Genomic DNA, 13,894 nt, shown 5'->3' with positions numbered 1-13,894 from the left:
CATATCAAGATTTGGCCGGTTCAGTAGGGATCGATTTTCGATGTGTGTGTATCTGTCTCTGTTCAACAGAAGCCGGTGATGCTGGAAAACCAGCTTTGTGATGGGGTGGGGGTAGGGAGGGGAAGTATCTCAGCTGGATGTTACGTACTGTATGTCTCAGAATTTCATTCATGTGTACTTTAAATGATGATAAAGAAAATAAGAGGTATCATAGGTGTGTGCAGCCTATTGCATTAGGGTGTGCACCCCAAAGCTCAAATACTGTACATGTGTTTGTGCGTGTGTCTACATATATATGACCCCGCCACATTGATCTCCCTGCCAGCGCAGTGAAAGAGAAGTGCGGAAGAACTTCTCTTATGGCAGAGCAGATATAGGGAGATCTTTCCCATCTCCCTGTCTGCACACAGAGGGGTTTTGATTTGCTAAAGGCAAATAGACTGTGCAGTTTGTAAAGTGTAGTTGCACTCTGCAAGAGCAGTTGCTCCAGAACTTAGAAAAATGAACAGAAGCTTTGCTGACTTCCATCATCCAATCATGTGCAAAAATGCAATTAGATGCACTATATTGGGACGCCTGTCTTTACACGCACATGAACTTTAATGGCATCCAAGTCTTAGTTCGTAGAGATCGATATTCGATATAACTAATATAAAATCTTTTTCTTACAGTCCATAGAGGGGCACAGGAATGTAGCAATTCTTATATACAATATATTGTCAAAAGTATTGGATTGCCTGCCTTTACACGCACATGAAATTTAATGGCATCCCAGTCTTAGTTTGTAGGGTTCAAGATTGAGATGGCCCACCCTTTGCAGCTATAACAGCTTCAACTCTTCTGGGAAGGTTGTCCACAAGGTTTAGGAGTGTGTCTATGGGAATGTTTGACCATTCTTCATTGGGAATGTTTGACCATTTGTGAGGTTAGGCGCTGATGTTGGACGAGAAGGCCTGGCTCATAGGCTCTAATTCATCCCAAAGGTGTTTTCTCGGGTTGAGGTCAGGACTCTGCGCAGACCAGTCAAGTTCCTCCACCCCAGACTCGCTCATCCATATCTTTATGGATCTTGCTTTGTGCACTGGTGCGCAGTCATGTTGGAACAGAAAGAGGCCATCCCCAAACTGTTCCCACAAAGTTGGGAGCATGAAATTGTCTTGGTATGCTGACGCCTTAAGATTTCCATTCACTGGAACTAAGGGGCCAAGCCCAACCCCTGAAAAACCCCACACCATTATCTCCTACAACAAATGATTTGGACCAGTGCACAAAGCAAGGTCCATAAAGACATGGATGAGTGAGTTTGGGGTGGAGAAACTTGGCTGGCCTGCACAGAGTTCTGACCTCAACCCAATAGAATACCTTTGGGATGAATTGGAGCCTACGAGCCAGGCCTTCTCGTCCAACATCAGCGCCTAACCTCACAAATGGTCAAACATTCCCAATGAAGAATGGTCAAACAGAGACTGTGAGCCAGACCTTCTTGCCTGAACTCACAAATGTGCTTCTGAAAGAATGATCAAACATTCCCATAGACACACTCCTAAATCTTGTGGACAGCCTACCCAGAATAGCTGAAGCTGTTATAGCTGCAAAGGGTGGACCAACTCAATCTTGAACCCTACGGGCTAAGACTGGGATGCCATTAAAGTTCATGTGCGTGTAAAGGCAGGCATTCCAATACTTTTGACAATATAGTGTATATAAGAATTGCTACATTCCTGTGCCCCTCTATAGACCGTAAGAAAAAGATTTTATATTAGTTATAAAAATTTTATTTTCTTGTCTACTATATAGATAACAGCTTTGTGGTTTGCTATACCAGTAATCCACTACTCTAGGATCATTAAGGTGCAGCAAATAGAATGTTTTGATTTATAATTGCAGCTTAATTGTGATAAAGATTATTTTAGTACTTACTGTTTTCTTCTTTTTATAGAAATGTATGGGACATAGAAAAGGAAAACTAGAAATATCACTCCGGTTATTGCAGACAACACAATCGCAGCCACGTTCACAGAGTCAGCTATGAAATGAAACAAATTATAAATTAAACACAATATCCCTTATAGTTGTAAAAAGCTAAGGTCAGATTACTTCAGCTATTCAATCACACAAAATAGTAAAAACAGTGCTGTGCTCAAACACACAGGAGTAGTGTAAGGCAGTGGCGGCTGCTCCATTAGGAGTGCAGGGGCGCCGCCCCCCTAATCAATGCACCCGGCCCCTAATCTACATGTAGGGCGTCAGACGCATGAGTTTCAATGAGTTTTTTTTCTTTTTGAAGCACATGATTAGAGCCAGAGACTCTAATTGGCTTCAAAAAAGGGTGGTCTCGGGGCGCAGAGCCCGGTCGGTTTGTTGCCACCCTCCCAAAAAATGGAGCACCAGCCGCCACTGGTGTAGGATAAGGTTGGGGTAGGCAGCAGCCTTTCTCTCAGGCTCTAATAACACTTGTGCGACTATTCATGTGACTTTGGATACATAAAGTCACATGACAAGACACAACCTATGTATTTCAATGAAGTTGTTCAAATCTATGTGACTTAAAGTCACAGCGACTTTAAAAAAGTTCCTGCACAACTTTCATGAGACTTTCATGCTACTTGAGTGCCATAGACTGCAATGTAAACTCTCAAAAGCCACATGAAAGTCACATTTTAATTTTATCAATGCAACAGTTGTGCAAAGTCGCATCCAAGTCGCACCCATCCAAAGTTGCACCAAAGTTTCAATGTAAATCGCACAACTTTAGAGTCGCACAATTTTGAATGGAGCCTTACCCTGCACCACCGTCAAATGACCCACTGATGCTCCACATGTGGATAATTGGAGTAACATAGATACATATATGTAAGGGACAGTTACAGCCAGTCAGGTGCTAAACAAAATAAAGTTCACTCAAAGGTTTTCCCTGTTATTACCATGTACAGTATTTATGAGTACATTGTTTTCTATGAGGCCTAGGCAGCCAGGCTTTACTGTAATTGGAAAACACTATAAAACAGAATTACTGAAGTGTCACATGAGTTGAAGAGAAGTGAAATGAAGCAAATAAATCTATATTCATTTAAAACGTCCCAACATATTTAAGTTAGAAAGAGAGCTCCAAATTATTAGAAGTTTGAAATGAACACATGTTTACTTGACTGCAAATTATTTCACACCTGAAGCACATCTAAACTCAAAAACAAACATTTTATATATTGCAGTTTACAGTCCTTGGGCATAGTGACTACATTTGTTTCCTTTTTTTCAGGCCTCTTTCCTTTATTTTCAGCTGGTGTTCCCGCTAGTAACATTCTTCCCACCCTGGTGTTAAAATACTGTATACACATACACACACTCTTATAAATAAACTTTTTAAAATTTGGACGTGTCTGTAGGGCAGTGGATGGTGTCTGTAGGGCAGTGGACAATGTCTGTAGAGCAGTGGACGGTGTCTTTAGGGCAGTGGACGGTGTCAGCCAGTAGAGAAGTGGATGGTGTGAGTAGGGCAGTGGACAGTGTCAGTAGTTTTTTTTTTTTTTTTTTTTTTTTAATTATTTTTGCAATAATTATTATTATTTTATTTTTTTAGCATTTTTTTTAGGAGCCCCATTGGGGGGGCTTTTGTGAAGTATCAGGGGTCTAAACAAATGTCTCACCTTTTTGTGAAAGAGAAAAGGACTAAGGACAGAGATTTCCTAGTCCCTTTCTCAGCAGTCTTAGCTGCACTGAACAATGAATGAATGGGAAGTGCTCTGTGCTGAGTAGGGATGGGCCGAACACCTCTCGGTTCGGTTCGCACCAGAACATACCGAACAGGCTAAAAAATTGTCAGAACACACGAACACCATTAAAGTCTATGGGATACGAACATGAATAATCAAAAGTGCTCATTTTAAAGGCTTATATGCAAGTCATTGTCATAAAAAGTGTTTGGGGACCCGGGTCCTTCTTCAGGGAACATGTATCAATGCAAAATCTTTTTTTAAAAACGTTCGTTTTTTCGGGAGCAGTGATTTTTGTAATGCTTAACCACCTCAATACAGTGCACTTACACCCCCTCCCTGCCCAGACCAATTTTCAGCTTTCAGCGCTCTCACACTTTGAATGTGAATACTCAAGTCATGCAACACTGTACCCATATGAAATTTGCGTCCTTTTTTCACACAAATAGAGCTTTCTTTTGGTGGTATTTAATCACTAGTGGGTTTTTTATTTTTTGTGCTATAAATAAAAAAGACCGTAAATTTTGTAAAAAAAATGCCTTTTTCTTCGTTTCTTTCATAAAATTTTGCAAATTAGTAATTTTTCTTCATAAATTTTGGCCAAAATTTATACTGCCACATATCTTTGGTAAAAATAACCCAAATTAGTATAAATTATTTGGTCTTTGTGAAAGTTATAGAGTCTACAAACTATGGTGCCAATCACTGAAAATTGATCACACTTGATGTACTGAAGGCCTATCTCATTTCTTGAGACACTAACAAGTCGGGAAAGTACAAATACCCCCCAAATGGCCCCTTTTTAGAAAGTAGACATTCCAAGGTATTAAGTAAGTAGCATGGTGAGTTTTTTTAAGTTGTAATTTTTTCCCGCAATTTTTTGCAAAATGAAGATTAAAAAAAAAAAATGTTTTAAATTTTTTTTTTACAAAATCGTCATATTAACAGGTTATTTCTCTCACAGAGCATATGCATACAACAAATTACACCCCAAAATACATTCTGCTACTCTTCCCGAGTATGGCGATACCACATGGGTGAGACTTTTACACAGCCTGGCCACATACAAGGGCCCAAATGACCCCATTTTGGAAAGCAAACATCCCAACGTATCATCTGTGAGGCATAATGAGTCTTTTGAACGGTTCGTTTTTTTCCAGAAGTTTTTGGAAAATGTGAAAAAAAAATGAAAACGCATTTTTTTTTTACACAAAGTTGTCCATTTATCAGATATTTCCAACACATAGCATGTACATGGTAAAGATGACACTCCAAAATACATTCTTCTACTCCTCTTGAGTATGGCGATACCACATGTGTGAGACTTTTACACAGCCTGGCCACATACAGAGGCCCAATATCCAATTAGCACCATCAGGCGTTCTAGGAGCATAAATGACATATATAATTTCCTGGCAACCTATCATTTTTGAAGGCCCTTCATATTTCTAATACATAGCATGTACATACCAAGAATTACAATACAAAATTCTATTGCAGAAAGGGTAAAAAAAAAAAAGCATTACCTGTGCTTTTAGTTGTATCCACAGAGGAGAGCACTGGTCCAGGCAGCAGGCAGGGATGTGCTTAGCGACAGCAATAGTAATTATCCAGGCAGCAGGCAGGAATATTGTCTATAGTCAGCACAAGGATATTGTCAGCACAGCACAGTCCATAGAAATTGTCCAGGTAGAGACAGCCAGCACAGCCATAATATTGGTCCTGGTACACTGTTACCTGCAGACACTCATTATTGTACCACTCTCCAGCCTTTCATAAACATACTGCCTCTTGCTACAGCTAATTATTTGCATAGTCCAGGTTGCGGTGTGGTCTGTTCGTGCGGCAGGCAGAGGCATGATGGCAGTAAGTCAGCAGCAGGCTGAAGGCCGCAATCAGGTAAGACCTGTGCACAGGGGCACAGGGGTAGATGCTTCGACCCACTGAAATCTATGAAGCCTCCGGACTCCAGACCCTAATCCGGAAATTCCAAAACCCGGAGAAAACAAAAAAAAATTGTTTTCTCCATGCGGTAAAACAATTCTGGAGCCCCTCACATTTGTGAGACCCCTGTGTACTACAGTAGCAGGGCAACAGATAAGTTCAAGCGGTAGGCAAAAGCATAGTCCATAAAACAGGCCAGGGTCAGTTCACGTGCAAGCAGCCCAAGCGGTAGGCAGTAGCGTAGTTGATAAAACAGGCCAGGGTCAGTTCACGTGCAAGCAGCCCAAGCGGTAGGCAGTAGCGTAGTTGATAAAACAGGCCAGGGTCAGTTCACGTGGAAGCAGTCCAAACGGTAGGCAGAGGCATAGTCACAAAACAGGCCAGGGTCAGTTCACATGGAAGGCAGTGGCATGGTTACTTGAGGAAGCATGGAAAATGGTCAGCACAGATGATGAAAATGGGGAAATGGTTAAAAATATGGGCTAATATTTTAGGGATGTATGATAAAGTTGGAAGCATTCACCAATGCAAAGGCCAGGTTGGTAGGGACACTGGGGACAATGGTAGCTGGTATCTTTTTGAAATCCTCTTTTGCTGCACACGCAACTTTTTTTACCGTCTTCGGCCTGCTTCAGATGGTGGACTGTTGAAAGGGAAGTGACGCTCATGAAGTCAGCTAACAGCATCAGAGCGAATGTCTTCTGGGGGGGTCTTGATAGATGAGGGACGTGACAACTTCTTCTATGAATTTTAGGAAGGGGGCGGGGCTTTCCGTGGATTTGGTGTAGACTACGTAGGAATTATAAATGGCCAAATGGATGAGATAAATTGCTACCTTCTTGTGCCAGAATCAGGATCTCCTTATTGACAAATAGGGCTGAACCATTTGATCATTGAAATCCAACCCCCCCCCCCCCCAATGTAGAGATTATAATCTTGGACACATGTTGGCTTTTCAGTGGGACCTTGTCTTCTTTGAACCTAAATTGTAGTGTCATCGTGGATGGTGGACATCATGTGCACGTCCCTTTTATCCTTCCACCTCAAGGCCAGCACTTTGTTGAATCTCAATGCTGCTCTTTCCCCCCTTCGCAGCTTTTTGTTCGCTAGAGATTGTGGGAAGCCCTTCCTATTCTTTCTGGAGGTTCCGCAGGCCAGGGTTTTTGCGATGTATAAGTGTTTGAAAAGGGGCAGGCTGGTGTAGAAGTTGTCAAGGTATATGTGATATCCTTTGTTCAGAAGTGGGTATGCCAGGTCCCATACAATCTTTCCAGTTGTGCCCATGTAGCCCGGGCACTCAGGGGGCTGGAGCTGGGAATCTCTTCCTTTATATATGCGGAATGCATACAGATATCCCTTGACTCTCTCACAGAGCTTGTAAAATTTTACTCCGTATCTGGCCCTTTTGCTAGGAATATATTGCTTTATTCCTAGCTAGCCTGAAAAGGGTACCAGGGACTTATCGACACATATATTCTGATCGGGGACATAGAGTTCTGCAAATTGTTGGGAAAAGAAATTTACCAGTGGGTGAATTTTATGTAACTTGTCGTAATTTGGATGATTGCGGGGAGGGCACTGGGTATTGTCACTAAAATAAAGAAAGCGCATTATCATCTCGTATCGGGACCTGGACATTACGGCAGAATAAATGGGCATGTGCTGGATGGGGTTGGTGGACCAATAGGCATGTCCTTCATTTTTTTTTGTAAGCCCCATGTTTATGGTGAAGCCCCATAAACAATTTGAACTTCTCCAAATTCAGATCTATCCACTCAAACGGACGGGCATATGATGATTGGGGGTTGTTGGCAATATACTGCTGGGCATATAAATTTGTCTGGTCCACAATGAATTGCAGCAAAGTGTCGGGCAAAAACAGATAAAAACAATCAATAGCTGTGAAATTTTGGGTGTTGGCCTGCACACCTGGCTGTGCTGTAAAAGGGGGAATAATTGGTGATCCCGAGTTGGAAGGCAGCCATGTTGGGTTGGCAAGAACATCTGGCATGTATGTAGAGGCCCTGGCTCTTGGGGGACGTGACACTCCAGTAGTTAAGGGATTTGAATTACTCGTGCTGGTACTCAGGCATGATGTAGCAGCACACATACTGGGCCTGGGCATTTGTTCCTGGGGCCTATCGCCGGCGGCAGCGCTGGTACTGGGCATTTGTTCCTGGGGCCTATCGCTGTCGGCAGCACTGGTACTGAGCCTGGGAATTTGTTCTTGGGGCCTATTGCTGGCGGCAGCACTGGTACTGGGCCTAAGAATATAAGCCTGGTTGCTGGCAGCTGCCTGGTTTCCAGAGTGTCGTGCCCTTTTAGGAGGGACCCATTCTTCCTCCGAATCATTTGTCGATTCACTATTCTCAATCAGTTCAAATGCCAAATTTGATTCGGAACCAGAATTGGAATTTGATGAGAACTCTCCCTGCTGCTCTCATCAGTCATGGAGAGGATCTGGAATGCCTCCTCACTAGTATAAAATCTTTTGGACATGACGCTGATGGCTGTGTGACAGGTGGCAGGTGACGTTCACTGATAGGTGATGACGGTGTGACAGCCAATGGTCACTGATGGTGACAGGCCAGGGACGGTGACAGGTGATGGTCACTAACGCGTGACAGGCCACGGTCACTGATGGGTGACGGGTGCACCGCTGACGGTCACTGATGGGTGACGTGTGGTGGATGACAGGCTACGGTCACTGATGGGTGACGGGTGCACCGCTGACAGTCACTGATGGGTGACGGGTGATGGCTAACGGTCACTGATGGCTGACGGGTGATGGCTGACAGTCACTGCTGGGTGATGGCTGACGGTCACTGATGGGTGATGGCTTTCGGTCACTGATGGGTGATAGGTGACAGGGCACGGTCACTGATGGGTGACGGGTGATGGGTGACAGTTGACGGTCGCTGATTGGTGACAGGTGACGGTCACTGATGGGTGCACTGCTGATGGTCACTGATGGCAGTCTCTTATGTGACAGGTGTACTTTATGGGGTGACTGTTGGGTAACGAGAGAGCACTCCCCCTCCTGAACCGTACCAGGCCACATGCCCTCAACATGGGAAGGGTGCTTTGGGGTAGCCCCCCAAAGCACCTTGTCCCCATGTTGATGGGGACAAGGGCCTCATCCCCATAACCCTTGCCCGGTGGCTCCGGGGGTCTGCGGGTGGGGACTTATCGGACTCTGGAAGCCCAATTTACCAAGGGGACCCCAGATCCCGGCCTCCCCCCTGTGTAAAATGGTAACGGGGTAGAAATGTACCCCTACCATTTCACAAAAAAGTGTCAAAATGTTAAAAAAAAAACAAGACACAGCTTGGGACAAGTCCTTTATTAAAAAATAAAAAAATAAAAACGTCCCACGATGTCCATTTGTCTTCTTATATCGCTCTGCAGACGTACGACCCCGCCCCCTCTGATGCCACAAGGAAGCCATTGGAAAGTCCCCGTGCATCAGAGGGGGGTGGGATCACGCAGATACGTCATGGGGTGGCCCGCATGTAGGCGGATCGGTGGCGGATTTTTTTTTACGGTTCGTCGGCGGAGCGATATAAGAAGATGAATGAACATCGTGGGACATTTTTATTTTTTTTATTTTTTTGATAAAGGACTTGTCCCAAGCTGTGTCTTGTTTTTTTTTTTTTTAATTTTGACACTTTTTTGGGGAAATGGTAGGGGTACATTTGCCCTGTTACCATTTCACACAGGGGGGGAAGGCCTGGATCTGGGGGTCCCCTTGTTAAAGGGGACTTCCAGATTCTGATAAGCCCCCCACCCGCAGACCCCCACAACCACCGGGCAAGGGCTGTGGGGATGAGGCCCTTGTCCCCATCAACATGGGGACAAGGTGTTTTGGGGGGGTACCTCAAAGGACCCTCCCCATGTTGAGGGCATGTGGCCTGGTACGGTTCAGGAGGGGGGCCACTCTCTCATCCCCCCCTCTTTTCCTGCAGCCTGCCTGATGGTCACTGACGGGTGACAGGCCACGGTCACTGATGGGTGATGGGTGCACCGCTGACAGTCACTGATGGGTGACGTGTGATGGATGACAGGCTACGGTCACTGATGGGTGACGGCTGACAGTCACTGATGGGTGATGGCTGACGGTCACTGATGGGTGATGGCTTTTGGTCACTGATGGGTGACAGGTGACAGGGCACGGTCACTGATGGGTGATGGGTGCACCGCTGACGGTCACTGATGGGTGATGGGTGACAGGTGATGGGTGACAGTTGACGGTCACTGATGGGTCATGAGTGATGGGTGACAGGTTGCGTGCTCAGATAAGGGTCAGGTATGGATTTTGAGGGGGACCCCTATTCCTTTTTTTAAATTTTTGCGCAGGGTTCCCCTTAAAATCCATACCAGACCTGAAGGGTCTGGTATGGATTTTGGGGGGGACCCCTTCGCCATTTAAAAAAAAAAATTGGCGCAGGGTTCCCCTTAATGTCCATATCAGACCCGAAGGGCCTGGTATGGATTTTAGGGGGACCCCCACGCAATTATTCTTTTACATTTTGGTTTGGGGTTCCCCTTAATATTCATACCAGACGCAAAGGGCCTGATAATGGACTGGGGGGGAGATTCCATGCTCTTTTTTTCAATGAGTTTTATCTCTATTGCCGAGACCCGACAATTCATTACAGCTGCGATCAGTTTTAAATGACAATTTTTCCTTTAGAAATGTAATTTTGCTGTAGTACTGTTCTAAACACGGAAAAATGCGCCACTTTACAGGCATACTATAGACACCCCCCAGGCACAATATTTAAAGGAATATTTTGTGTTTATTGTTCCACTTTAAGCATTAAAAAAATCACTGCTCCCAAAAAAATGCCCATTTTTAAAACATTTTTTTGCATTGATACATGTCCCCTGGACCCGGGTCCCCAAATGCTTTTTATGACAATAACCTGCATATAAGCCTTTAAAATGAGTACTTTTGATTTTACATGTTCTTGTCCTATAGACTTTAATGGTGTTCTGGCGGCTTTTGAATTTTCCCCGAACACCGCATATTGTTCGGTGTTCGCCAGAATATCCGAACAACCAAAGTTTGGCCCAAACGTATGCTCGGTCTGAACCATTCGCCCATTCCTAGTGCTGAGCAGCTTACTGTTCATTCACAAACTGAAGCAGAGTAAACACAGTTTACTCTGCTTCAATTATGAATGAACACAGTGAGTGATGGGTACCCATTACTCACTGTATAATTTCGGAAAAGGAAGGGGCCAGTAAATTACATATTTACCAGGCAGGCACTTATTGTGGAAAAAAAAATATTTCTGACCTTAAGTCAGCTTCAAGGATTAACCAGCAAAGGTATTTGAAATCAGCTAAAAGAGAAGTATAGGAATTTTTTATTTTTTATTTTTTTGGAACTATACTTACCTAGGTGGATGCAGCATCGGTCTGATGCTGCATCTGTCCCCTGCCGGCTCTAACACTGAGAATCGATCTATAAAACACTGTAGATCGCTCGGTTTTCATTGCTCCCTGAGCAGAGAGCCAGTGACTACTCAGTCACCGGGTCTCTGCTCTGCCCCCCCCTGCACTGGAGTGCTGGGCTGTGGAGGTGGTGGGAGCAGCTGGCTCAGGCTCTCAGCAGCTCGCTGAGAGGCCGAGCTGAGTTTGGCTGTACTTCTCCTTTAAGGTCAGTTAAAGTTTTACTAAAGTCATTTTTTTTATTATTAAAATAACAAACATTTTATACTTACCTGCTCTGTGCAGTGGTATTGCACAGAGTGGCCCTGATCCTCCTCTTCTGGGGTCCCTGGCGGAGATCTTGGCTCCTACTCTTCCTTTTAGGACTACCATAGCCATCTGCTGGCTATGGAGAGAGTGTAGTCTGCACGCTCCCAACCTGTGTGTCTTTGGAGCTGCGCTCCATGGACTTACACTGCGGGACTTAGGCCCACCCCCAACTTTCTCTTCACTGCATCTGATCGACAGCAGCAAGAGCCATCCTATGCATTAAGGTAAAAAAACACCTGGCATTAACTGGCCCCCCATCCCCCCCATTTTACTTACCTGAGCCCTGGAACGTGACTTGGCGGGGATGCGCTGTCTCTCTGCCTGGGATTCTCGGTTCTTGATTGGATAGATTGATAGCAGCACAGCCATTGGCTCCCGCTGCTGTCAATCAAATCGAATGACACGGGCTCCGTGGGGGCGGGGCCGAGTCATACATTCGGTGGCTATGGACGCACTCGCAAGGTAACCCTCTCGAGAGAGCGCTTCTCCTAGGGGGTTATCTGATGTGGGGAGGAGCCGCGAGAGCCGCCGGGGGACCCCCGAAGACGAGGTTCGGGGCCACTCTGTGCAAAACGAGCTGCACAGTGGATGTAAGTATGATATGTTTGTTATTTAAAAGAAAAAAAAACTAACCCTTACTATCACTTTAAGCCTGTGGCTCCCAGAGGAGAATAGTTAGGCAACATGCGCAACTGCACTGCAGCAAGTTATAAGTATGATAAGTGTGGCAAAATTGCTCTAACAATTAGGGGGTTATAACTTGAGCCTTCTCACTGAATACATGGTAACATATGCCACAATCCTAAAGCCTGGGACTCACATGAAATTTTCTTTTCATTTAACCCAGGGGGCTGAAGAAAAAAAAAACGGACAGATCGTCATACTAACACAAGCAATGTTAGTGTGGTGGTCTCCCCCGCTGTGCCTTTGTATTCTGACAGGAGGACTGCCCTCTTACAAGTTTAACAGAATGCCTTAAGGGCTGACCAGGGCCCCTGTGATTTTTCAGCCTCTGAGTGAGCAAAATGTAGGTGACATAATATAAGTACTATCATATCTTGATTTGATAATCTTCAGGAGAATGCTGGAAAAGCACGAACAGCTACTGGAAAAAAGTATTGATGTGGCTTTATAAAGAGCCACATCAATACTTCCCTGAAGAAGTGTCAGTTCTCTTAGCCGTTTGTCACTTATTTGAGAAATGTTGTCTCTGCGGAAGGCATGGCAACCAACCATAAGAAGTAAGAGGCTGTTGCCCCTTGGCCAAAGCTCCAATATGTTACAGAGCTGAGGTTAGTTCTGGGATTGTGTTTTTTGAGGCTTTTGCCCAGATGGCCCAAACCACAAAGGAACTACTGAGGAATGAAGGAAAGGAAGATGTCTTGGCACTGCCTGACCAGACCTGTCAAGCCAAAGGTCCTAGGAACTCAGAGAGTCAATACAAGAAGGTTGACCTAAACAGTGTGAGCAGGCCTTTCAGTGGTTGAAGTTGAGCCTGACTCACACCTCAATTTTGGCTTATGCTGATGCTGATGGGCTGTACGAGTTGCATGTGAATGCTAGTAGAGAGGGACATAGAAGAATCTTGTATAAGGAACGCAATGGAAATTTGATGCCTGACACCTATGTGAGCGGAGTCTGCTTAAAAGAATTGCCCTGCCCACAAGTTAGAGTTTCTGCATAAGCTGAATTTGAAGTCAAAACAAACAATAATCCTCCAAAATACATTCTCACAACGGCTAAGCTGGATGCCAAATGACATTGGTGGCTAGCTGCTGTGTCTGAATTGCACGTGAGTCTGATATAGCAACTGGGTGTTGGAAACAGAGATACAGATACTTTGTCTAGAAGACCACAGAACACTGAAGTCCTTGAAGAAATGAACTTGACTGACACAGGAGGGGATCCAAGCACTGTGTCGGTGAGTTGAACATCGACTCCAGGGTGCAACAAGTGTTGACTATTGGGGTCACTGCTGCAGGTGTCACAAAGTTCTACTATAATTTAACTCAAGTGAGAGACAGACGCCTGCCTACTCTCAGTAAGAAAGATTTGGGGAAAAGACCAAGCAAAAGATCCCCTTTGTTGTCTGACTTTAAAAGCCCTAGAGAGCTATTATCTAGAGCTTTTAAAGACAGATTTCTTAGGGCTCAACTGATTCATAAAGAGTGGGAACAGTTGCAGATTCATAATGGGTTGATTTGTCAATGAACCTCCATGGGTGATCGTGAAGACAAGCGACAGCTGCTTCTTCCTGAGATGCATTAAGTTACTATACTAATGGCCTTATGCAATGAGCATGATTATTTGGGATCAAATAGAAGCTCTAAATTGGTCAGGGTCTGGATTTATTAGCCTTGAATGCAGGCTGAAGTTGAGAGTTACTTTTGCTCCTGAGGTTAGAAGCTGATTGGCTACCATGCACAGCTGCACCAGATTTTGCACTGTCCAATTTTAGGAAATAAACCTCA

The 13,894-nt window shown here is 44.6% G+C and overlaps 1 protein-coding gene across 1 annotated transcript in view; it reads right to left on the bottom strand.

Moving 5' to 3' along the window:
• The window catches only part of LOC141148056 (ectonucleotide pyrophosphatase/phosphodiesterase family member 7-like), a 185,960-nt gene that overhangs the window by 27,799 nt on the left and 144,267 nt on the right, over positions 1 to 13,894 (bottom strand). Inside the window, exon 6 of the mRNA XM_073635210.1 lies at positions 1,921 to 2,026. Coding sequence (XP_073491311.1) covers positions 1,921 to 2,026 — 106 coding nt within the window. The remainder of the gene's footprint in view (positions 1 to 1,920; positions 2,027 to 13,894) is intronic.

The sequence above is a fragment of the Aquarana catesbeiana genome, linkage group LG06 (genome assembly GCF_042186555.1).
Source record: "Aquarana catesbeiana isolate 2022-GZ linkage group LG06, ASM4218655v1, whole genome shotgun sequence".
NCBI lineage: Eukaryota > Metazoa > Chordata > Amphibia > Anura > Ranidae > Aquarana > Aquarana catesbeiana.
The sequence above is the reverse complement of the archived record's forward strand: the minus strand, read 5'-3'. Positions and strand labels throughout refer to the sequence as shown.